This window comes from Hakea prostrata, chromosome 10 (genome assembly GCF_041222555.1).
Source record: "Hakea prostrata isolate BN-2017 chromosome 10, UWA_Hpros_2, whole genome shotgun sequence".
NCBI classification, from domain to species: Eukaryota; Viridiplantae; Streptophyta; class Magnoliopsida; order Proteales; family Proteaceae; genus Hakea; species Hakea prostrata.
The window spans coordinates 310,450-334,030 of NC_142609.1; the positions used below are offsets into that span (position 1 = coordinate 310,450).

Consider the following 23,581-nt stretch of genomic DNA (forward strand, 5'->3'; position numbering starts at 1 on the left):
CTTGAAGACATCAATATATGGGAATAGGTGGATCCCCAAGATTGAATGGTTTGGCTCTTAACCCTCTCCTTTGATTTGAAAATCACATATGAATAATAATAACAAATAATAATAATAATAAACAAAAAGTTTAAAAATGGGACCGATAATAAATCCAACATAGGACCCACCAAAATTTATGAAGACATAAAACACCAGACACGGCTTCCCCAACAGGAGGTGATCCAGACTCAGACTCAGACTCAGGGGTACGTAAATGAGGGATTCTTGTGGGCTTCTCACTTAAAAACTGCAGTTATCTACACAAAGTGGACTTGCCAAGCGCTACTTCATACACTATTGTTTCTAACTCACTCAAAACTGCAGTTATGAACGAGTCACAGAACAACACATGGATGTGGGTGGCAATGTTGCTAACTCAAAGGACCAATGGAACGAGAAAGTGAGGGGCTTGACACACTTGAATCAATTTCAACCACTCAATGAAAGGGTAACCTAATGATTTGAACTACTAAAGTAGAAAGAGCCGAAAGTAAGTTATGAAAAAGTCAAAAAAGAACCAACACGCTATTATTAGGAACTCAAAGTTACTAAGTTACAAAATATCCCCCAACAATCATTAGTTCGTATCCCATTGAGCGACTCCAGTGTGGGAGCGTTCGATTCACATCAATGAGTGTTTCATATTTGTTGATTTGCGAGAGTGTCCATTATGTTTCAGCTAAACCGATTTCTTTCAACAACTCTCATTCTTTTGCATGGAAGATTTTTAAATGATTCACAAACAATTTGTGTAAATTCGATATAAACGGATGGCTAAGAAAGACACGATTATCAAATAAAGTGGAATTTTACATGTAAAAATGTTCACATAAAATTTTACATGCATGACCACCTATCTTCTACCAGAAACAAATCTATAACTAACACAAGTAATTCAGTAGAGCCCTATAGCAGGTAATTTTATAACCATGGTGGATCAAATTGTATCACCAGGTTAAAAAGCAAAACCGTAAGCTATTATTATTGCCAATTCTCTGAAAGGTCCCAGATCTGTTGATTCATAACAGCTACTACTAAAGATAAAACGGAATACTATGAGGACCTCTCTAGCAAGAGGAAGAACTTCCACAGAAATTTGAAATAACTCACATTTTATCTGAACAAGCCAATCCCTTCATCGCCTCTCTCTCAGCTCTGGGTCCCTAAAACATATAGCAGTAATCCACAAGGTCAGATGCAAGAAATTTTGTAATTTTGCATTAACTTTTTTATATGGGAAGGTGTTAGATGCGTGTTCATACCTCTGAATCTGATCGAGAATGAGAAGCCTGGGCCCAGGGGGGATTTTGACATCTCTAAGAGCACTGGCAATAAAATAAATAAAGGCAATGTGAAGAAGAAGGTCCACAGGATATCTAACATAAGATACGCTACTTATATACTAAACTTCCATCACTTGCCTATCCGTGAGTAAAGGCAAAGTGCTGTCTGTTAACAAGCCTTTCTTGAAATTCTTCTCATAATTCTGGAGGCCAAGGCTTGTCAACATGCATCTTGTTCTGACATAGAATGTATCTTCAACTGGGGGCTGGGAGAACTTTTGACCCACCTGCAGAATACCAACAAAGATAAAAGGATAAATCTGAAGATTCAAAACTCACATATCTCATGAGAAATCAGTAAAAATCAATAATCCAACTAAAAATTAAATATAATAACTTTCAAAAATTTCTTCCAATTTTGTCTCTCATCTTTTCTTGAGGCCTAACTTTAAGAATTTATTAGATTCATTTCTAATTACGTTCTAATTTTGAACATGAGATTATTAATTGTCATGTGTTACAATCTTAATGGGAATTGTGGAAGATGTGAACCCTGAGCGGCCCAACCTTGCTGCCGTCTCCTTCTCAAAGACCTCTAATCCCCATTCCTTAAACACAGCCCCGCCAAGGCGTCATGTCATGCCACTATCACTGGCTTCCTTCCTAAGCTAGTCAATTGTCTGTAACATTGATTATATGATCGATTAGGGTCAACTCAACACAACATGTACAACAAAACCAGACTTACTTTACAGGTTGGTTGCAAGTTAAAAAAAAAAAAAACACCCAATCCCAAGGTGGTCTAGGTAATTAGCATTCAATTAAAGAATTCACATCCTCTACAATTCCCACCCCCGGCAATTCCCTATAATTTCTATCTAGGATTGCAACATGTGGCGGTTAATTATCCAAGGGTCAAAAATAGAACCCAACTAAGAAATGAATCTAACAAATTCTTAAAATTTCTCAGAATTTTGTCTCTCTTCTTCTTCTTTTTTTAGGCTTAATTTTATGAATTTATTAGATTCAGTTCTTAATTGGGTTCTAATTCTGACCCTTATATAATTAACCGTCACGTGTCACAATTCTAAATAGAAATTACCAAGAATTGCAGGGGTGGAAATTATAGAGGATGCGAACCCTCAATTAAATTGCGTGCTAAAGCATCTCAAGTTGAGATCGTGGGAGGGAGAGTGGACCCGTGTGAGTACTGTACTCTGCTGTTCTGTTCCCTTTTTCCTTTCCTTTTTACTCCCTTGTCCCCTAGCTACTCTAGTTTGTGAGGATGACAATGTCTGTGTTGTCACGGACGTCTGACTGGAGCTGAGGTTGAGTCAATTTAAGTTTCACTACTCAGACACACGCACACATGAAGAAAGTTGGACTTTTTTTTCATGGTGACAGAAGAAGAAAGTTCGAGTTATGACAAAAAAAAAAGTATTCACAGGCTTTGCAGAATACAGTCTGGAAGAAAGCAAGGAACCTAATCGATCAATAAATGGGCACGCATCATTACTAATGTTGAGCAGAATGGTTGATGATATGGCCGGTTCAGCTTTGTAAGAAACCACGAGGCTCCAGTCCTAAACCCCATGCCGTCTATATATATATATATATATATATATAGATATTTTAGGTACAAATGTTGGTGATCCGTGGAGGGAAAGATGATGTTGGGATGCAATAAGACAGAGTGGCAGCTTAGCTCTCTCAGAACTCCTTTTTGTAATTCTGACCCTCTTCCTCTACCTTCCTCACTGCCTTCTAGTTTGAAATGGGGGATGTGGAGGGGATTGTGGTCAGATCAATTCCTTTGGCCTTGGTCACTCTCTTTCTGTTAATCGTTCAGGTCAATGTCTCTCAGGGCATTGGTCTTTGAGGCATTTTCACAATCGGATTGTTGGTTGGCTTAATTACAATAGTTAAGCTTGTAGCTAAAAGTGATCAACATAGCTTTTCTCTTCCTCTACCTTCACTTGCTGCCTTCTGCTTGTATAGTTTGAAATGGGATGTGAAGGGGATTGTGATTTGATTGATTCCTTCTGGCTTTAGTCACTCTCTTTCAGTCACTAGTTAGGTTGTTGTTCTTCAGGGCATCGGTGCATCTTTAACTCAGTATTTTCAGGTTAAATTCGTTGAAACTACCCAAATTTGCAAATTTCTGGTACAATCTAGCATTGATCTAGGTTTCATCTTGGAAATTGTCAAAACTGAGATTTAATACAATAATACCATGAACTATTGTGACACCACCAAGGAGCTTGGGAGATGCCTTGCAATATAAGCACAAAATCTCCCCCTAACCGAAACCTAACTTGGGCCCCAAGGCCCAATCAAGATGGCACAACTAGGGGCTGGCTGAAATCCTTTAGAGGCAATTTGGTCATTTCCCCTCTTATTTGGTTGATTATTTTATTCCCAGTAATTTTGTTTTATTTATCTGAGTCCAAGTCTAATTTTAATTCCCTATTTGTATCAATCAAGTGAGTTTTAGCAGCACTGGGAATCTATCTATTTTAAATAAAAATTCCTAGTGGATAATTAGGTCTTTTAGTATAAGTTAAATTCATTGAATTATGTGGTTGTTATTTACTTAGTGCAAGGGGGACCTAGCCAATAAAGGAAACCCTAGTTGAGTTTATTTCTATTTCCTAGTTAGAGTCTAATTCTTTTTTTTTTTATGTAAGGCTATAAATAAGCCATTCCTCTCATTGACTGAATCGAATAAAGAATCAAGACTCTTGTGAGAAACGAAGTCGTGGCTGGCAGAATTAGAAGCATTCTTTCTCCAATTTCAGTAGCTTTCTTCAAGTTCCAGCAGCCTTCTTACATCAACAGAAACCTTCTCAAGTACAGCACCACAGCCCTGTCCCCACCCTCCACTCTTACCTGCAGCCTTCCCCCTCCGTTTTCTCCCTTGAGCAAGCCCTAGGAAACCCTCTCCTCCCACCGCAGCCCCCTAAACCCACTCCCCCACCCATCGCAGCCCCTTAGGAACCCTCCCCCACCCGCGGCACCCCCTCTCGTCCCCTCCCCCATCACCCCCAACCCTTGTGGCACCCCCTCTCCACCTTCTTTCTCTCTCAGCCCCTCTCTTTCCCCTTCTCTGACTTGCAGCAAGTCTGAAACAGGGGGAGGGGAAAGAAAAGAAAAAACAACAAAAGAAGAGACAAGAAAGATTGCCCAAGATTCATCCAAGAAATCCAAGAAACCTTCCAACTTTTGATCCACCCCTCTTCCATCATCCGCTAAACCCTCTCATGCCCAACTGCAGGCTTCCTTGATCACCCTAGGGAAGACTAGGCATCACTAAACACACCCATGCTTCTTAGTTACAACCCATAACGATTTTTAGTCTCTCAAGATCATCACATGGGAGATTGTTAAAACCTAATATCCCACAAACACTTCCATAGCTCTACCTGTAGGATTTCCTTTTTTCCTTAAACCAACCCATTAGATTTTTGTTAAACCTTTGACATCCCAAAAACCACCCATAATAGATTATCCATTCCCTTCTGATTTGATAGTTACTTGCGGGTTCAATAAAGAAGATTCTAGGCTAACACTAAATTCTAGGGAATTATTTCAAAGAATCCTTAACCCTAGAATTGGGTTACATCACCTTGACAACTATGGATGAAATAATCAAAATTTGGCAAAACAATTTGGTTTTAGGATGGGGAGAAAAGACCTAACAAAAACTTGAACTTAAAACCTGATAGTTGTACCATATTTATCACATAAGATTATTTGAAACCTCCAGTAATCATGAGATAAACCCACAAGAAACATTATGGCGATGGAATCACCACAGCAACACACTAAAGTTCACCCTCCCAAACTCCAATGTCAATATATGAAGTTAATATTAATTAAAAAACAAAATTGATACTCCTTCATATTCAAACCAACTTTGTAGTCCCAACCACTTAAAGAATTAAAAAATATATATAAAGCACATGTGGGTTCAGCTTTTTATGGATCATGTTCTTGCATTTCCATTTCCATTTAGGACCATACCTTGTTCTAACTCACAAGCACTCGTGTATTTTACCAACCTCTCAATCCAGGGCAATTCCAGCCTCAACTGATCCCTATAATCCACATTTAATGCATATCTTTCTCTTCATTGTGCATGGCCAAACTATCCTATTTACTTTCCCCGCATTTTGTACCTATTGGAGCTAACCCAAAATTAGGTTAAATGCATTCTTTCTGGTTCTATCCTTCCTAGCCTTGAGGCTTGCAGATCATCTTTTCATCGTCACCTCCTTTCTTTTCTTTCTTTTTTTCCTTTTTTTTTGGGTATGCATCGTCACCTCCTTGATTACAGGCATCCATGTACAGTCGAAGCTTCATCTTTCCCTTGTCAACATTCATCACAACAAAATTTCTTCTTGTCCACTTTTTCACCAAAATTCTAGCTATATCAAACATATTAATCTACATCCCTTCTCAGGTCTCACTAAGGACTGAAATAACAGGTGCACCAATCTATTTATAGGTCACTAATCACTAACCAGCTCTATTACTTTTATTGAAGCTGAAAACTTTTAATTATTTTCTAATCTAGAATCTGATACAAGAACCTCAGATAATTAGAACTTGGCATCTACCTAGAATGAGACATAGCCATCTATCCCCAGTTTCTCCAAGTGTCTTATTATTTTGAACTTTGCCATGGATCAACCAAGAAGAACATAACTCCCTCCATCTATCCTCCAATCAAAAATAACTCATCTCATCAATTGCAAATATAGCCTAGGAACTATTCTTACAATTGAAGCAGGCTCATTATTATTTTGAGGGTAACTTCTGAACGATGTCAGGCTGGGCTTGGGCTTCAAACTGGTCAAACTCATCTATTGCAAAACTAGCTTAGGTAGGATGCTTCGCTAGCCATACTTTGAAAACCTAAAACCACTGATGCAGTTCAAACACCTAGTTGGTGTATTTTTCTTTGAAATCAACATAGGATTGATAGATTTGGGTATTGGACCTTTGTTTAATACGTTTTTGTGGTCATGCACCTAAAATTTAATGGGTAGGCTACATACTCTAAGGGAATTAAAATTAAAATAAATAGAAATAATAAGGAACTGAAGGAAGAGAGAAGAAGAAGATAAGGAGAAGGATGACGGAATGGAGACTTCTGCCAGATGCAACTGTCCCTCTCAGCAGTGTATTTATTATTAAAAAGTTTTTCAAATTAGAGAGATCTTCAAATATCCCCACTTACATGATTTTCAAAAATTACTATCCTAAAATAGACTTGCTTGATACCCAAGTAACAAGGATAAAAAGAAACAAATCTCCCCAAGTACTGCTTGCTACTCGAGCTACATAAAAGTAGAAAATGCAGAAAACAGAAAGTAACATTCTAATATAATAAATAGGAGATAAGGAATAAAAAAAATCAAGGCAAAATAAAATCAAATATAACAAATCTGCAGTGAATCCCACATAATGTGGTTACCACTGAAGTAGTAAATCATGCATGTCTTAACAAAAATGAATATATGCTAATTAATATGTTTAATCGATCCAATTATGTAAATTTAGGCCAACTTAGTTATAAGAGCAGAATGGTTTTTTCTTTCTGTTTTTTCTTAGTTTTAAGTATCCTAATCTAAGTGAGTTAGTTTCTATTTTGATTTAATTCCTAATTTCAAGTTAGAGTCCAGCTTGGAGTCCAAATCAGTTTAGGACTCCACATATTATGCATAAATAGACCCCTCCACCAGGTGAGGGGATAGCAAATTTGAATACTGAATAAGAGAGCTTCTCTTCAAGTAATTGCTCATATGTTTGTTAGTAAGTCCTAGTTCTATAAATTGGAAATTGAAGATCCAAGGCTGAGAAGGGTTCTAAAGGTGAAGTCAAGCCTAGACACCCAGAACTGGTTGAAGATCAAAGTCGAACCTTCAATCTCCATCTAAGTATTCCATCCTCAAGGCTCCATTTAGGTATTACTAGCATCCTACATCAATACCCTTCTCCTATCACATATGTTATATATTTTTCTTGAATTTTTTGAGTACCAAAGACACCTAAAATTCAAGGTCAAATATACGTATATCTAACTGTTAGATCTGTCCACACTTTAGGCACATCAACCCCCAAGGGCCCCAACCCTAGTGACCCTAGATTCCAATTTGACCTCATTCTGTCCATCTGATTCCAATACATAAATATTTTATTGAATTTTCATACTCCCTAAATCCCTCAAAACAAGAACCCTTAGATCCAATTTAGCCATCCAAATCCAGCCAAACTTGGAGGATCATTTCTGCATAACAAGACTCTAGGGATGAAATTAACTTGTAATCCAACTATAGAACTAATCAGCCCACTACCTACTCAAGAAAATGAAAGACTTAAAATGACTAAATTACTTCCATCCCATGTTCAACCTACAACTCTCTTGGATCACTTCCATTTGGGTTTCAATTTCCAAAATTGATGGTGTACTACATTAATTTGCCTCCTCTGAAAAGAACTGACTCCCTCAAGTCGTGCACTAAAATGTGCATAAAACAATGAATAGCAGCTTTCGGTATCAAATTAGTCTGTTGGAATCTGACTGAGGAGGAAAATGTGGTTAATTAATTCAGAAGATGCCACCGATAAGTTACTGGATGACTTTCCCAAAGCGGAGACTGCTGTTAACTGAAACTGTTACCCCTAGGAGAAGTATCTTGGTAGTCCTTCGAGTGTAAGAACACAGTGTCTTCTACTTGACATGCTTCCTATATAACATCCTGCGATGTAGGTCGGCTGGATGCTAGTGCATTGCATTACTAATCTAAGGGTGCAAACCACCGTGGAACAGTGTCACCATGCCTCTCATGATCTCATCCCATTCAAAATCAAATCAAGTGGCTAAATGGTATAACTTGGAGACATTCACCTCAACTGTAATGCCTTCCTGTCTCAACAGTGCAAAACTCAGGTGCAGGCACTACCTGTATTTTGTACTTTATAGTTACTAATATAAGGCTAAGATCAAGGATGACATAGCCCCAATTAAACCCACAAATCAGAGAATTAGAAATAAGGACAGAAATTAGAAACTCAAGATCACTCACAGTTATGAGGTGAATTGGATTGGTCTGAAGTGTAGGCTTCAGCAGGTAAATAACTCCCAAAGCAGAAGCAGCTGATGCTGGTCCTGAAATCAGACGGAGTTCAAAAGGAGAAGAATAGAAGAAATAGGAAAAAGAGAAAGTAAAAGGATAGAAGTGGCTTAGCTCTCTCAACTAGGTTCCTCAACCCTAGGTTTCTAGCTTTCAACAGCAAGGTCCTCACCCTTCTTATCAATCAAGAGACAAAAACACAAAGCAAAGCTTCATAAATTTGTGTCTAACCGAAAACAGTCAATTACATATAAATAGTGCTACTTGCTCCCTTGAGTCTGATTATATTGTTGCCACTTGATCCACCAAACTCAAGTGGTGCCCTTTAAATAAGATCAATCTAGCCTCAGGCTACTTGTGCCATCTGAAAACTTTTCCAAAAACCACTGGCCCAAAAAACTTTTCCAAAACTACAAGCCCAATCAAGATATAATCTGGGTTGTTATCCCCATAAAATTTGAGGATATCCATCTTCCCTCCACTTTCAGCTCCATAATCATCATATCAACCAATTCCATTTGGTAGTGGTGGTGTCAGTGGCATTGTACCATGATAGGATCCTATGGAATGAAGCATCCCTAGATTGCACAGGGCTCTTTCTTTCATCAAGAAGCATGCATGGCTATCATCATAGCATTGAAGGAACTGATAGCAGCGTTGAGGGTATAAACACATTCAGTGATGATCTCAATCTTAGAAGACAGTTTCACTTTTTTAGAAATTGAGTTGTTAGAGAATCACACCATTGTCATCGTGGTTAATACCAAATTTTCAGAATGTGCGCAAGCCCACGATTTGGAAACCCTACTTGGAAACAATGTGGGCCCAGTGGCAGAATTTTAAATTAGTGAAAAGAACAGGGTGGCAGTCTCATACTTATGGGAAGTTCAATAAGAGAGTATGTCAAAAACACATTTAAATAGTGCGTACCATTGAATCAAAATGCTCCCCCCCCCCCAAAAAAAAAAAAAAGTTGTGCCAACAATAACGCATCCACACACCCAGGTGTTGGAAAAGCACCTTGTCAACAAGGTAGAACCTCAGTAACACCTTTAGAAGTTGAGGCCAAGCTCAGCCCATGTTTAGAAGTACAATATTATGATTTCATTACCCAATGCTAGATCTTAGCATAGATAAATGTACTCTAGCATGTGTAACTACGCTAGGATTCTTAAAGTAGATAAAAGCAAGGAACAATTTCATAAAGGCCGAAATTTTTAGGTTTCGACCGAAATTTCGGTCAAAACATATGATTTTTTTTAAAATTTCGACCCTAGGTTTCGGGCCTTATATGACGTCCATTTCATCTGATTTCTTGACTCCTAAGTCCTACCTATTTAAAGTAGTATACACACAATGGAACTAGTATTTTGCCAAAAAAACACTGAAAATTTATCATTCAGGTATACTCACAAATGACTGGTTCCGACAAGAACAAATTGTATTGCATACAGGCACAGAATCATCAGCATACATGAATTGTTTGATAGGATGGTTACATATACAACAAGTCAACAAAATAAAATGACCAACTAGATCAAGTGATGGTGTCTCACATATATTAAGTTGAAGCCCATATATCATATATACATAATTTAGAAAATAATTATTAAAATAAAAAAATGACAAAAATGGTAGCAAATAATTTAAAAAATAGAAAATTTTAACGAAACACAATCATAGATCATAGTCCTAGGCTAAACATATAATAATTCAAGGCAATACAAGATCATTTAAGGCATGAAAAAAACAAATATCAAAAAGGAAAGTTTGGAACTGTTGGGTATGGCTCATGCTTCACATTCTATTGTTGCCGGAATTTCCTTTGTAGCTGTTGTGGCTTAGGAGGGCTTAGGAGGTGCTTAAGCCAAAGGAGTTGTGAAAATTAGGCAAAAATGGATAGAAATCAACAAAAACTAAAGAAAAACAAGTTGGAATGTTGAAATGGTCAAAATTTTGGTCAAGATGGTCAAAATTTCAGTCAAGATGGTCGAAATTTTGGTTGAAACCCATAACTTTTCCGAAATAATTGAAATTTCATTTTGGTTTTCAAAAATGAAGGCATTTCAGTCGAAATTTCTACAATTTTGACTGAAATTTCTTCCATGGATAAGAGTGCCCCCCCCCAAAAAAAAAAAAAAGATAAATCCTCCAGAGTTAGTTTCCCACAGAATCATGCCAAGCTAGTGCAATGGCCTGTAAATTACAGATTAATTAATATTCTCTTTCCATTGTTTTACATAACATATCTTCTAGCCATAAGGGTTAGACAAAACAAATCATGAACACCAATTACATGAATCATACGTAATCACATAATTGAATGGACTGGCTTCCACGGAAAGCCCTACGTTGAGGTTTCTCGGCAACAGCGCCAAAAACTTGTTGTGAAATTAAAGTAACTGCAAGTGCACAATATCGTGTGGCTAATCGGTCGAACTCAGGGAAAAATATACTACTTAGTTTAAATTTTTAAGGAAAAACAAAAGCGAGATGGAGTTTTTCAATTAATTAATTAAATTGGCAATCCTAACACATGCATCTAATGAAACTGAAATTGAACAATTCATCATCAAAATAAAAAAATTGCAAAAATAAATAAATATAGCAATAAAAAAATGATCTCGATAGACAATTAAAAAAATTAAAAAGGAAGTGATCCGAGTGTCAGTTCAGGATCAAGGGAGGGGAGTGCAGCTAAGCTGGGTTTGGTCGTGAACCTTTTGTTGTAGCTTACAGTCCACTAATCAGGGGAACGGGTATAAAACAAAAACTGTGGAAAGGAATAACAGAAATAATAAATTAAAGGGCAACCTTAACCAAAGGGAGGCACGACTGTAAGCATCTTTGATTAAAGACTCATGGGGGAAGGGAAACAATTTTAATAAAATTCTGAAAATCTTCCCTAAGTTGAGAACAAAAAGGGTAGACAAAAGTGGGAATTGGCGCGGGGAGAGAAGACTGTTGAAGAGACTTACTTGCATTGAAATCTTCAACAACGAAAAAAAACTTAATCGATTCAAAATTCAACTAGCCCTGACAACCATATCTGAACTAAACAAATATAAAATTTCTAGAATAGAAAGACAAACCCCACAAAGGAACTTGAAATTTGAATGAGACATGAACTTGCATTGATTAAAATTAATGGCTACACTTACATAAAGAGCAAATTGCATTGGCACCCCCAAAATGGAGGCCTTAAAGCACTAACACCCCCACTTTATGTTTAAAAAGAACAGAGACCCCAAAATTAGAATTTTATTGGATATATTTGTCAAATTTATCACTGAAAACAATTAAATAACTATTTATTTTCAAAAATATCAATAAACAGTGTCTGAAAGGTGTTCAATGACAAATTGAACAAATATATCCAATGAAAATCCAATTTTGGGGTCTATGTGCTTTTTAAACATAAAGTGGGGTGTCAGTGCTTTAAGGCCTCCATTTTGGGGTGCCAGTGCAATTTGCTCTAAATATAAAGACGTAAACAACTTAAGATAATTAACTGTATTAAAGAGATTACACGCGAATTTGAAACCTAAACATTGATTATGATAATTAAAACCCACAACCCCACAAAGAAAGAGAATACCTAAAAAAAAAACTACGAAAAGAAGAAGTAATCTCTCACATGAGAGGGGTATTTATAGAGAGTTGGTGAAGGGAGCAAAAATAAGGAAAGAATAACAGTAGTCATAAAAGAATATTGATTTAAAGAAGAAAAAATAAAAAAAGAAAGAAACTTAGCCATAAAAGTAGAAGAGGGTGGAGGAGTTTAGGAAATAAAGAGAGAAAGAGTGACCGGGAAAGAAATAAAAGGGAAAAAAATGCCAAGAAGAGAGAGAAGAGAATAGAAGAGGAGGGGGGGACGAAAAGAAACAAAAATAAATAAATAAATGAATAAAAAGAGTGGGAAGGGAAAGGGATTAAAATGGAAAGAGAGAGAATCCTGGGTTTGAGAAAAAAAATGAAAAAACAACAATAATAATAAGAAAAAATGGATGTCTAGAGAGAGAATTTAGGAAAGAAAAAAAACTATAATATAAAATAAAATATGAAAAAATAAGAAAGATATCTACTTATATAAGGAGATCTCAATCTCTACTGTTTATGGGCCTCACACATACACTTGGCATTTTCTTCTTCTTCTTCAAATAAATAAAATTCTAAATAATTTCAACCATCAATCATAGTTGCCTTCTTTTGATACTTGAGCCTCGAGGTATTCTTGGAGTGAGACGATCTGACCCAAAATTGCATCTCTATCCACTTTCCCCCCATCATTTTTAGAATTGGCCCCTTTTCACAATAACAAAAATAAATTGTACCACTTTATAGAGAACATTCGAGTTTTTGGGTGCAATACCTGCAATTTTACGCATATAGTGGGCCAGTTTATTTTTGCTATTGTGAAGAGGCCCCAATGCTAAGCATGATGGGCCGAAAAAGATAAAGATGCAATTTTGGGTCAAACCGTCTCACTCCAAGAATATCTTAGGCACCAAAAGAAAACAATTATGATTAGTGGCTAAGACTTTATATAAAAAATTTTAAAAAAGTGTATACAATTTTAGGTCAAATTGTCTCACTCCAAGAATATCTAAAACACCAAAAGAAGGCAATTATGCTCCGTGGCAGAGACTAAGAATTTAAAATATAAAAAAAAGTGTACAAACATGGGGCCCACAAACAGCAGAGATAGAGATTCCCTCTCCTAATACAAGTAAATAAACTTTCTATTCTTCCATATTTTATTTTATATTAGATTTTTATTTATTTCCAAGTTTTTTTTTTCCCACCTTCATTTTTTTTAAAACCATAGTTCTCTCTTGTGCCATTTTAATCCCTTTTCTTTCCAACTCTCTTCACTTCCATGTTTATCACTTTTATTATCCATTTTTTTATTTCATCTTTTCAATTCCATATATTTTTATTCCTTTTATTTCTTCCCCAATCACTCTCTCTCTCTCCCTCTTAATTTCCTAAACTCCTCCATCCCTTTCCACTCACGCCGAGTCACACGTAGCTTTTCTATATTTTTTTTCTCTTCTTTGGATCAATATTATTTTCTTTTCTCCTTTATTTTTCTTCCCTCTATCACCCTTTATAAATACCTCTCTCAAACTTATACTTAGGTTACAATCTCTTCTTCATAGTTTTTAGGTCTTTTCCTTCTCTACCCCTTTGTGGGTTTCCTTTATTAGACTCAATGTTTAGGTTTCACATTTACATGTAATATATTTAATGCAATTAGTTCTCTTTTAGTTGTTTACCTCTTTTATTTATGCAAGTGTAACCATTAGTTTTAATTAATGCCAAATCAAGTTTCATTCAAGTTCAAGTTTCCACGCAGAATTCATCTTTCTTTTAGGTCTAGCAATTTCATATTTGGTTTAATCCAGATCTGGTTATTAGGGGTCGGTTACATTTCAAATCAATCAAGTTTTCTTTTTTTATTCAAGATTACAATGCAAGTAGTTAGCTTTCTTCAATAGTCTTCTTCCCCCCCCCCCCTCCCCCCAAGTTCCTACTTTTATCTGCCCTTTACGTTCTTGACTTAGGAATTTAATTTCAGCATGTTATTATTGTTTCCCTTCCCCTGTGGTTCCTTAATCAAAGATGCCTACAATCATCCCTCTCTCTAGTTAAGGTTCTCTTTTTTTATTATTCTGTTATTTTCTTTTCTTAATTTTTATTTTATATCGTTCCCTCGCTCAGTGGACTATAAGCTACGGCAAAGGGTCCACGATCAAACTCATCTTAGCAGCACTTCACTTCCCTCGATCCTAAGCTGACAATCGGATCACTTCCCTTTTTGTTTTTACTTTTTTCCTTTTATCTATCATGATCCAGTTTATTCCGTCTTTATTTACATATGCACCTTCTTCTTTTTTTCAGATGATGAATGGTTAGATGTTTTTATTTTAATTCTCAACTCAAATTTCATTAGATGCATGTTTAGGACCATTAGTTTATTTTTATTATTTTAAAAAATTACATCAAACTCTTGCATTACATTAAGAGATCAAAAGCTAAGTGGTTTATCTCACTGAGATCAACTCGTTAGCTACACCATACCATGTGCTTGTAGTAATTTTTAATTTTAAATACAAGTCGTTGGCGCCGTTGTTGGGGAGGTCTTATCCATTTGGTTTCTCAATTTAGGTAAATCGAAATGTTTCTTTTTTAATTAAAAAAAAAAAGGAAAAGAAAGAAAATTCAAAGATATCACTATTAACTAGAGTGGAAACAAGAACATATAGTAGTCCCCACTATACTGCAGAATCCATCCCTAAGATTCAATTGTAGGCGGTTCCAAAAGCTATACAAATTACATACAAAAGCAAAGAAGCATTAACACAAAGTAGCCAATCCCAAATTTATAATTTATTTCCATTGTAGAATATAGACCTGAAAGAAAACAAGCATTAACATAAGGTAGCCAACCCCAAAATCATAAATTTCTTTCCATGATGCTCACCTTGAAAAGACCACCCTGAACCAGCGCAAAGAAAAGTCCTGAGGTAATAGCATTGGCTGCTAGATTTGGGCCCCCAAAGCCACTGACCAGTGTAAACATGGCCCCTGAACCAAAGGCGGCCACCATGCTGCAAAAATAATCTTTATAAGTTATATGGGTCATGGCCATAAGGAAAAAGTTTTACTCATTCCAACAATGTTACAAACCAACAAATTTTCATATAACTGAAGGTGCCACATGGCTATCACAGACGGCACCATCCATTGGACACCAACACAGCAACACCAGAAGTGTAACCAGGATATTAGTCACTTCAATCCTTCGAGTTGAGGCTTCCTTGAGTGTTCATATGACTACATCATGTCAAAGACAAGATGCGATTTTAGTTGGTAATAGGTCTGGTCGATTCATCAAATAATTTTTCTCTCTTCTACACTGATGGTCATGTGGGACATCGTTCAATTATTTTTTAAATAGATGGTCCTGGGAGCATTTTCCAGTTATAATCCCCAAGTCATTAGTTATTAGTTGGGTTCATAATTTGTCACTTGTAATTGCTACCAAGTGCTTTGCATATGTTAATAGGATAGGATGGGTAACAAACAGTAGAAAATTCTAGTAGTAGTAAAATGCAACTCCAAAATTATAGGAAATCATTTACAAAAGAGGGCAGTTGTAAACTTAATGGATACTTTATATTTTTTAACAATGAAGTGACACTTTGAATGCAAATGTCTGCAAGCATGTAGATATAGCACGTTACATTAGTACCTTGAGATCAACATTATCTGGTACAAGCATAGTGTACAGAGAGTTGCTTTTTAATCATATTCCTAATCTACCACAATTTATTCACTTTACTGTTTCTAACTGTTGTACATCTATTGGTGCCTTCATTTTCATCTTCTTATTGCCCAAAACCCAGTGCTTTAATAAGGAGATACTGTAACATGCGCTATCATGACACTATTTAAAGCAGTCCACACTCCACAGTACTATCTGTCCTTTAAGTTTCCTATTATTTAAGCCTTGACCATATCCACCAACTGGGGATTAACTTTGTCCTACAGCAAACATTTCATCACTAATATATTAGTTTTCTACGTTCAGCACTCCATTTATTTGACAAATAACTGAATTATTTTAGGGAGGAAAAAGCATACAACAGCAACTCAGCCTTATCTCAACTTAACGGGGAAAACTACATGGACCATAGTAGAGAGAAAATTAATATAGAAGTAAAAGGAAGGGGAACTCAACATCAACAAAGACTAGGGAATTGACTCTTTCCTAGCAGTAAGGATCCAACCGTCAGTGTGAAATTGGATCACCCTTCTCACTGGGTATGCTGCTATTTTATAGAATCTTCTATTTTGCAACGTTATGTTTACAAACAAGTTACATATATGTCACAAAACTCTATAACAGACAAGGATAGGTTTTAAAGATGGACTTTGGATCAGTTGAGCATTTGAAATCTAATATTCAAAAAATTTAAAATTGAAATTTTGAAAACATTGGGGAACGCTTTGATATGTTCCCTGATACTAGCTATATACCGCTTCTTACTGCCCAACATTTTGTGATGAAGAACCTAGACTGGACCAAAACAGCTCCAAACAGTTCGAAGAGGACCAGGTCAAATCAGCCCAGCTGGTATTCTAGAAGGACCAAAAAGAGCCAAAACACTGTACACGTGAATAGTGTCATGGCCCTTATGTCCTTTAGGAAATATTATTTAAAGATTTTGTGGGGCCCAGGAGTAGATAATGTGACTATACTTCATGAACAATGAAGACTTTATTAGGTTTTATTTAATTTCTATCTGTGTTTCTTGAATTTCTAAAAGGTAGTTTCTATTTTAGTATTCATGCATGTGGTTTGTTTATCAAGCCCAGATTGTCTTTTAATCTCTCTTTTTTATGATAAATAATTCTCTCTTTTTAATCTAGTAAGCTTCTATATTGTTATTTCTGGGAATATTAGCTACCTTAGTAAAATCTAGTAGTTTCTATATTCTATGTTACGGGAGAGCAAGTATCAGCACTCTATAAATATGTAATAGATTGTTCTTGACCAACAGATTTATGAAATTGATTATTGTAGCTTTTCCTTTGCATTATTCTCTTGACTCTTGCTTGAGTAATAAGCAGGGTGAGGACCTTGCTATTGAGAGCTAAATAGCTACGGTTGAGGAAGCTAGCTGAGAGAGATGAAACACCTCCTCCACTATCCATTTTTCCTATTTCTCCTATTCTTCTCTAGTTCGAACTCAACATGATTCAAGACCACCATCAGCTGGTGCAACTTTTAGAGTGATCTACCTGAAGCCTACAACTCAAACCAGTCCACCTCCATTATTGTGAGTGATCTTGACTTTTGAGCTACTAATTTTATTCTTAATTCTAACTCTCTGTTTGAGGTTTATTTGGGGAGTCATCCTTCATCTTAGCTCTACGTTATTGTGCTCCAGGACTCAAAAACTGGAGTTTATTATAACAATAGTATCACAACACCATAGTCCAACAAAATGGTGTCAAGGTCATGGATCTTTTCTCTCCATTCAGCTCTATTTGAAGTCATGCCTGGAACAAGGCCTAGATAAACCTGCCTTTTTTCCCCGTGGGAGAAAAAAGCATACAACCTTCAGGCCTAAATAGGCCACATAAAAGCTAAAACAACTGGGGAAGGAAGAAAAGACACAACAAACTGACTAAACACAACTCAGGGGAATACTGTACCTCTAACAGATTATTAGTCATCAAAGGTTGGGATAAAAGAAGAAAAACTAGAAGGTAAAACAACTAAAATGCAACTTAAAAGGGCAATGTTGCACCAGAAACAGAGTCTTGGTCTAATTTCACCACCATCTAGATAAGTCATAATTCCTCTATCAACTGTACTGAAATTAGAGGATCTTGGCCTCAATTTTCAAACCCTCATTCATTGCTATCGATCTTCAATTTTCATCTATCCCTTCCATACCAATCCTTACCTTTATTCCACCACTATATACCAACATAAGAATGTTTGACCAAACACTGCAGAAAGCCTCCCATGGTTGAAGCCCAAAAACCTTGATAATTTTATGGTCCAAACTACAAATTATCGGCGCATCATGACAAAAATATTGTAGAACAGATTTTCTCAGAGAACATAAGATTCACTCACAACTTTCAAACAGGTAACTGAATATTGATGAAACCCACAAAGAATAACGCATGCACTGTTCTACTCAAGGAAAATCCTTCAACAACATATAATTCTGAGCCTAACTCTCCCACAAAAATAATCCTGGTACTCACATATCACATTCCACACAATTTCAATATGAATATTGAAAGCCAACATTTTGATAGGATTCGTGAGCACCACAGCTTATTCGACCTCCTGATAATGAAACCGCCTAGTGAATTTCAGAATATGTGATGTGAGCCAGGATCTAGGGTTTGGTTGCTTGAGGTAATGCCCTAGATCTAGGTCCACTCCTGGATCCTCCTCAATCGAATCAGCAGTAAATTAGGGTTTGAAACCTTACTGTTTTATTATTGGTTATGTGAGTTCAGGTTGGGGAATTAGGGTCTCTAGGGTTTAAGGATGATTTAGGGTTGATAGGGGTAAGGAATAGGTTTCAACCAGCAGGATTAGGGCTTGGCAAATTAGGGAATTAAATCTGATCCTATGGAATTACAGTTTCGGATTTGAGTCCCAAGCTAGGGTTTCTAAAACTAGGTTTCCTAATGTGTCTAGGACTCCGAGAGGTTGGTTAGGGTTAGGCGTAGGAGTTGAAGGTAGGGATGGCTGACGGAGGAATTAAGGAGTTCTAGGATTGATGTAACCAGGTTTGGGGCCCTAAAATTGGGCCCAAAATCCAGACCCAAAAAAAGGCACTTCAAGCTGGCCGAATACCTCAGGGGTATTTTGGTCATTTTCAAAGTCCCCTCTTGAAGCTGAATATGGGTCTTGATAGAATCCCCTCAATCCATGGGTTAGGGATCTAGCTTTATTTTTTCTGTTTAAGCCAGTAGTTTAAGAGTTACAATCCTTTTAAGTTAGAGTTGAATTGTTAGGATAGGGTTCCCTAATTTTAGGAACCTTGTCTTAAGGTAGTTTTATTTTTAATCAAGTACTAGTTTAGAAAGTATTTGGATTCCAATTTGGTAGGGATTCGTTCTAGGATGGTTTGTGGAGGCTACAATTAGCATAGTCTTTCATGTAATTTTTCAATTATTGATTATTGAATGAACTGAGTTTGAGAATTGGCTTGGTAAGGTCGTGGGATCACTGGGATCCCTCTTGGGTACCTTGTGGCTGGTTTTGTGTGTCTTGTTCTTCAAGTTTGAGAGCTCCAATTACATCTTCAAGCTTCCGTAGCAAGCTTCCTCAATTTCAGGTAAGTTAAGAAGCCTCATCCCATCCCCTACAGTTGCAGCCCTTCCCCACCACCGAGACTTCCCCTTTCCTGCGTCACAGCAGCCCTCCCTCCCCCATTCGATCATCATCCCCAGCCCCTTTGAAACTCAACTACCCTTCCCTAGCATCGTCCCTAAGTCTAGAAACCCATTCCCACCTTCCATTGCCCAATTAACCTGAACTATAGAGCTCTGGAAAAATCAAATCTTCTTTTTCATTGAAATTGCAGAATTTTCTCAAAGCCCCAATTGGCCAAAACCAGTCCTAGAAACCCAATTCCAGCCTTCATTTTGATCCCAAAACCCTGCGGCTTGATCAAATACCCCTGCTGGACTTTCCTACGTTAACCCTAATTCAGGGGAATTACCTGGAAACCCTAACCCTAGGTCCCGGGTTTCATCAAGGATTTTCAGGTTTTCTGGTTTTTCAGGTTTTCGTAAGGTAGAAGATGAAAAGAAGAAGAGGGAAAAGGATTGCGCTAAGGGAGGGGGAAGGTAGGGGAGGATGGGTAGGGATCGGGGAATATGCGTACTTACTTGCAGAAGATATTCCTTAAAGAAGTTGCAGATAACCAAAACTAGAATGGTTGCCACAAGTTTGGTGAAGATGATGGGAAGCTGGATTTGCAGAAATGTTCAAATATTAACAGCTGTGGGCCTCACTCCTTGGGAACCCACAAATCCTCTCAAGTCTTCATTGAATTCTCAATTTTATTAATCACCAAAAACTGATCTGTTACAGTATAGAGAAGCTTATTTATAGCTTTCAGAAGGAAAACATAATAGGATTCAACTTCCAAAAGGAAAACATACTAGGACCCTAACTTGCAAACCAATTCTAATTAAGAATCTTAGTAATTTAACTCACACAATGAACCTTCATATCTCACTGTAGAAAAGTCCAAATTGAATTCTAAGAGTAAATTGGGAGAAGTAGGACAACACTAGAGCTCTCCTTCACAAATAAGGATCCTACCCTAACAAGGACTCTAGAGTAACTTAACAAAAAACGACTCAAACTCAAAAACAAAAGTAGATCTAAGATCCCCACAAATATATTGGACTCAATGGAATCCTAAATTGACTCAACTAAAAAGATTGCCAAATTACCAAAATACCCCAGTGTTGGCCGAAATTCTTTGGGTTGCTGGTAGGGCCGTAGGACATTGGCAAGCCCTTTGAGCCCCATTAGATGGTCCTGGATATGGTTTACATCAATATGACTGTTGCATGAGGACCATGCCATCTATCACACATTGGTTAAAGTATTCAACTCGACTAAGCTTTATTAAAACTAGATGGGATTAACTGATTTTCAATATCTTTAACAAGACTGCTTGGAGCTGAAGTCATGAAGCAGAATCAGGTATTTTTGAAAAATATTCCAGAATGAATTCTGAACAGAATAAGTAGAGGTTTTCTAAAAACAGGCCACCGGAAACTCTTAGGTAGTTTCTGTCCACTTCTAAATATGAAAGGGAAAAGAAAGAAGGAATACTCCCCCGTGACACCCTTCATGATGTAACTAGTGACGCGGAGCAAATATTGGCTATTGTCAGTCCAACCAGAAGAATTAGTGTTGGCTTACCTGGTTTGGACGTCCTCTTTCCCTCTAATTCTCTTCATGACACAAGATATACCAGCATTGACTCCTGTCATGACAGCAAAGTTTCGGGCTTGCACAAGGGGGCCTCCAGAGAGAGCCTGCAACGAAAATAAGGTATTAGGTCACTTGAGCCCAAAATTGGTTGCGCGTAACCAAAATTTTATACCATTCTTCTTTACTACCATTAAACAATTAAGTGCCAACGGAGTAAAATAAGATAGTAGGCCTTCAAAGAAGAAGCATCATTTGATATGTAAAGTTTCGTAAAAGTAGCAGCAGAAAAGGGTGCTTATAGAGTTGAACCAAAAACAAGAAGCCATGAGTGATGCAGCAGAAAACCATTTCAATATCCTTTCTTATCTACACTAACGTAAAGGTTTTGACCAGCTCAATGCTGTTTTGAGAAGGCATCCACATAGCAACAGGTTTGCAGCGTAGATGGCTAACTTACATAGCTCAATTCTTATTAAAATGAGAAGGCAACAATAAATTCACTGGACAATAACGAGAATACAATAATCTGAAAGCCTTCGGATTACTACCGAGAAGAAATTATGGAATGCAAACAAACAGTAAATCCAATCAATATTTAAAACTTCAAAGGACTTCGGTGAAAATGAAATCACCAAACCCAGGAATTTTCAGAGGAAGAACAAAAAAAAGCGGGGGGAAATGGGATGAACAATGACCTGGGCTTGCTTAAGAGAAGCCATGGCTTGAGGGTTGACGGCAGCCTGAGAAGGGTTAGGAAGGTTGGATGTGACGTCGTTGGTGAGAGTACCCATGATGCCACCGATGGCCGCACCTTGAGCAGCGCTTGTGAAGGTGACAACGGCGGCCTCGACGGGCAGCGACTGCTTGGCGAGCCACGCACGGAAACCCACCTCCAGATCTTTGTAGCGAGCCTGCAGCTGCTCTATCGGGTTGGAAGGAGGCAATCCCTTGGATACATCCATCACGCCCTGTCTCCCTTCCATCCTTCCGTCTTCCTCTACAATGACAAGTAAATAAAACTTAATTCAGATAACAGAAGAATCTTAAGTATAGCCCATCGATCGGAAGGGATAGCAGATAGTCTATGTAGAGTCGAAAATGTAAGACATTAAGATACGAACAGTAGAAAGTAACAGAGAGAAGCGCCGTTGATGGCGGTGATACTGGTATAACAAGGTCTTCGGCGGGGTTGAGTTGATACGAAACAGATGAGGCAGAGAGCCGGGAGGTTTTAAAGGCAGATTGGGGAACCGGAGTCAGGCCCCAACGTATCCGGCTTTATTCCGATTCGAAATTTCGAAATCCTCTAAATCTCTAATCGTTGACCAAATAATATGTCAATTAAAAAAAAAAACTAATATTATCTCTTCTGAAATAAAAGATTAAATGATTAATATAGTACTTTTTTCTCCCTCGGAACTAAGCTCGCCTGAGCCATATTAGGTGTAATTTGACTATATTCTCAAGATGAGTGGCTATTGCATATATATAATTTAAATATAAAATGGAATTTCAACTTGGTCTGGAAAATATTCAAATTCTAACCTCCTACTTGTAAGTATTGAACTGAGCTACCACTTAGAGTTATTTTTACTACATCAAAGATTAATATAATACACAATAATGATTATTCTTTTTTTTTTCTTTTTTTTGTGATAGGTAATATTATATTAAGAAGAACACCATATTACACACCAAGCTAGGAGAATTTCCTGTAGCCAGGGATTGCAATGTAGCCACAATGACCCATGATGGCAGTGACGTGGTCCTATAGGCGTCCAATAGAAGTAACTAGTATGTGATGAGACACAATGACCCACTGTTTATCATACAATAGTGGAGTTAAATATGTTAGGGTTGGGTTCATGGGCAATCAATAGACAATTTAGGTGTCATAAATAGACAAGAGAGACATCCATCCCGACAATATATGGATTACCATATGGTTAAGGAATATGGTCCAAATGAGGTAATCAATTCGTGAGGATTTATATTACTAAGTGAATAAGATGCTAGACCAAAATGACACTATGCATGAGGAAAGGTATTTGGACCACATGTAATGTGTTGTCATGTGATTTTGCGTTGGGTTTAGAATCTTCGACATGTGCCAATACTTAAACTAATGGTTGTGAGAAAGTGTGGACCTGCACCCCATCATGGTTGATGATGTGGGTTGTATCTTTTACTCGGGATCCCAACAAAAGTAGCCAGATTGTGATGGATCATAGTGATGAGACCTATTCAGATGAGAGATAGTGTTTTATCTTAAAGCATATCTATCTAGATATAGATTGGCATGGTTATATCTCTTATTTGCATATTTGCATATCATGTCATTTTCCTATACATTATCATGATGTTATGCGATATTGGTATATATGTGATTGTTGCCTTACGGAGTTCATTAGAACCCATATTTGTGGATTTTCTTTGTTTTCTCATATGCCTTTGCATAAATATGAGAGAGTCCCCATGCATGGGAGAATCCCACTGAAAAGATATTGGAGCTACTGGGATTTAGTAATGATGAGCACAAAGCTTCTTGATGGTGCAAGAAGTGCTGTTACAGCACCCATTGATGGGAAAAGAGCTTTGGTAGTCCACCGCACGAATAA

At 37.2% G+C, this 23,581-nt stretch overlaps 1 protein-coding gene across 1 annotated transcript; it reads right to left on the reverse strand.

The window, feature by feature from the left end:
- Positions 1 to 831: 831 nt before the first annotated feature.
- Positions 832 to 22,199, reverse strand: LOC149001267 (chloroplastic import inner membrane translocase subunit HP30-2-like). Its single transcript, XM_089136359.1, has 7 exons — positions 22,085 to 22,199; positions 21,659 to 21,960; positions 20,952 to 21,067; positions 14,952 to 15,078; positions 1,464 to 1,612; positions 1,305 to 1,367; positions 832 to 1,205 (listed from the first exon to the last, which is right to left on the reverse strand). The coding sequence occupies exons 2-7, from the start codon at positions 21,944 to 21,946 to the stop codon at positions 1,178 to 1,180; spliced, it is 771 nt and encodes a 256-aa protein (XP_088992485.1). The 5' UTR covers positions 21,947 to 21,960; positions 22,085 to 22,199; the 3' UTR covers positions 832 to 1,177.
- Between the last annotated feature and the right edge of the window lie 1,382 nt (positions 22,200 to 23,581).

Coding starts and splice junctions, on each gene's coding strand:
- LOC149001267 (XM_089136359.1), bottom strand. CDS start 21,946: ATGGAAGGGAGACAGGGCGTGATGGATGTATCCAAGGGATTGCCTCCT. Junction 21,068..21,658: donor CTTCTCTTAAGCAAGCCCAG/GTCATTGTTCAT, acceptor TTTTCGTTGCAG/GCTCTCTCTGGAGGCCCCCT. Junction 15,079..20,951: donor AAAGAGGACGTCCAAACCAG/GTAAGCCAACAC, acceptor TTATTTTTGCAG/CATGGTGGCCGCCTTTGGTT.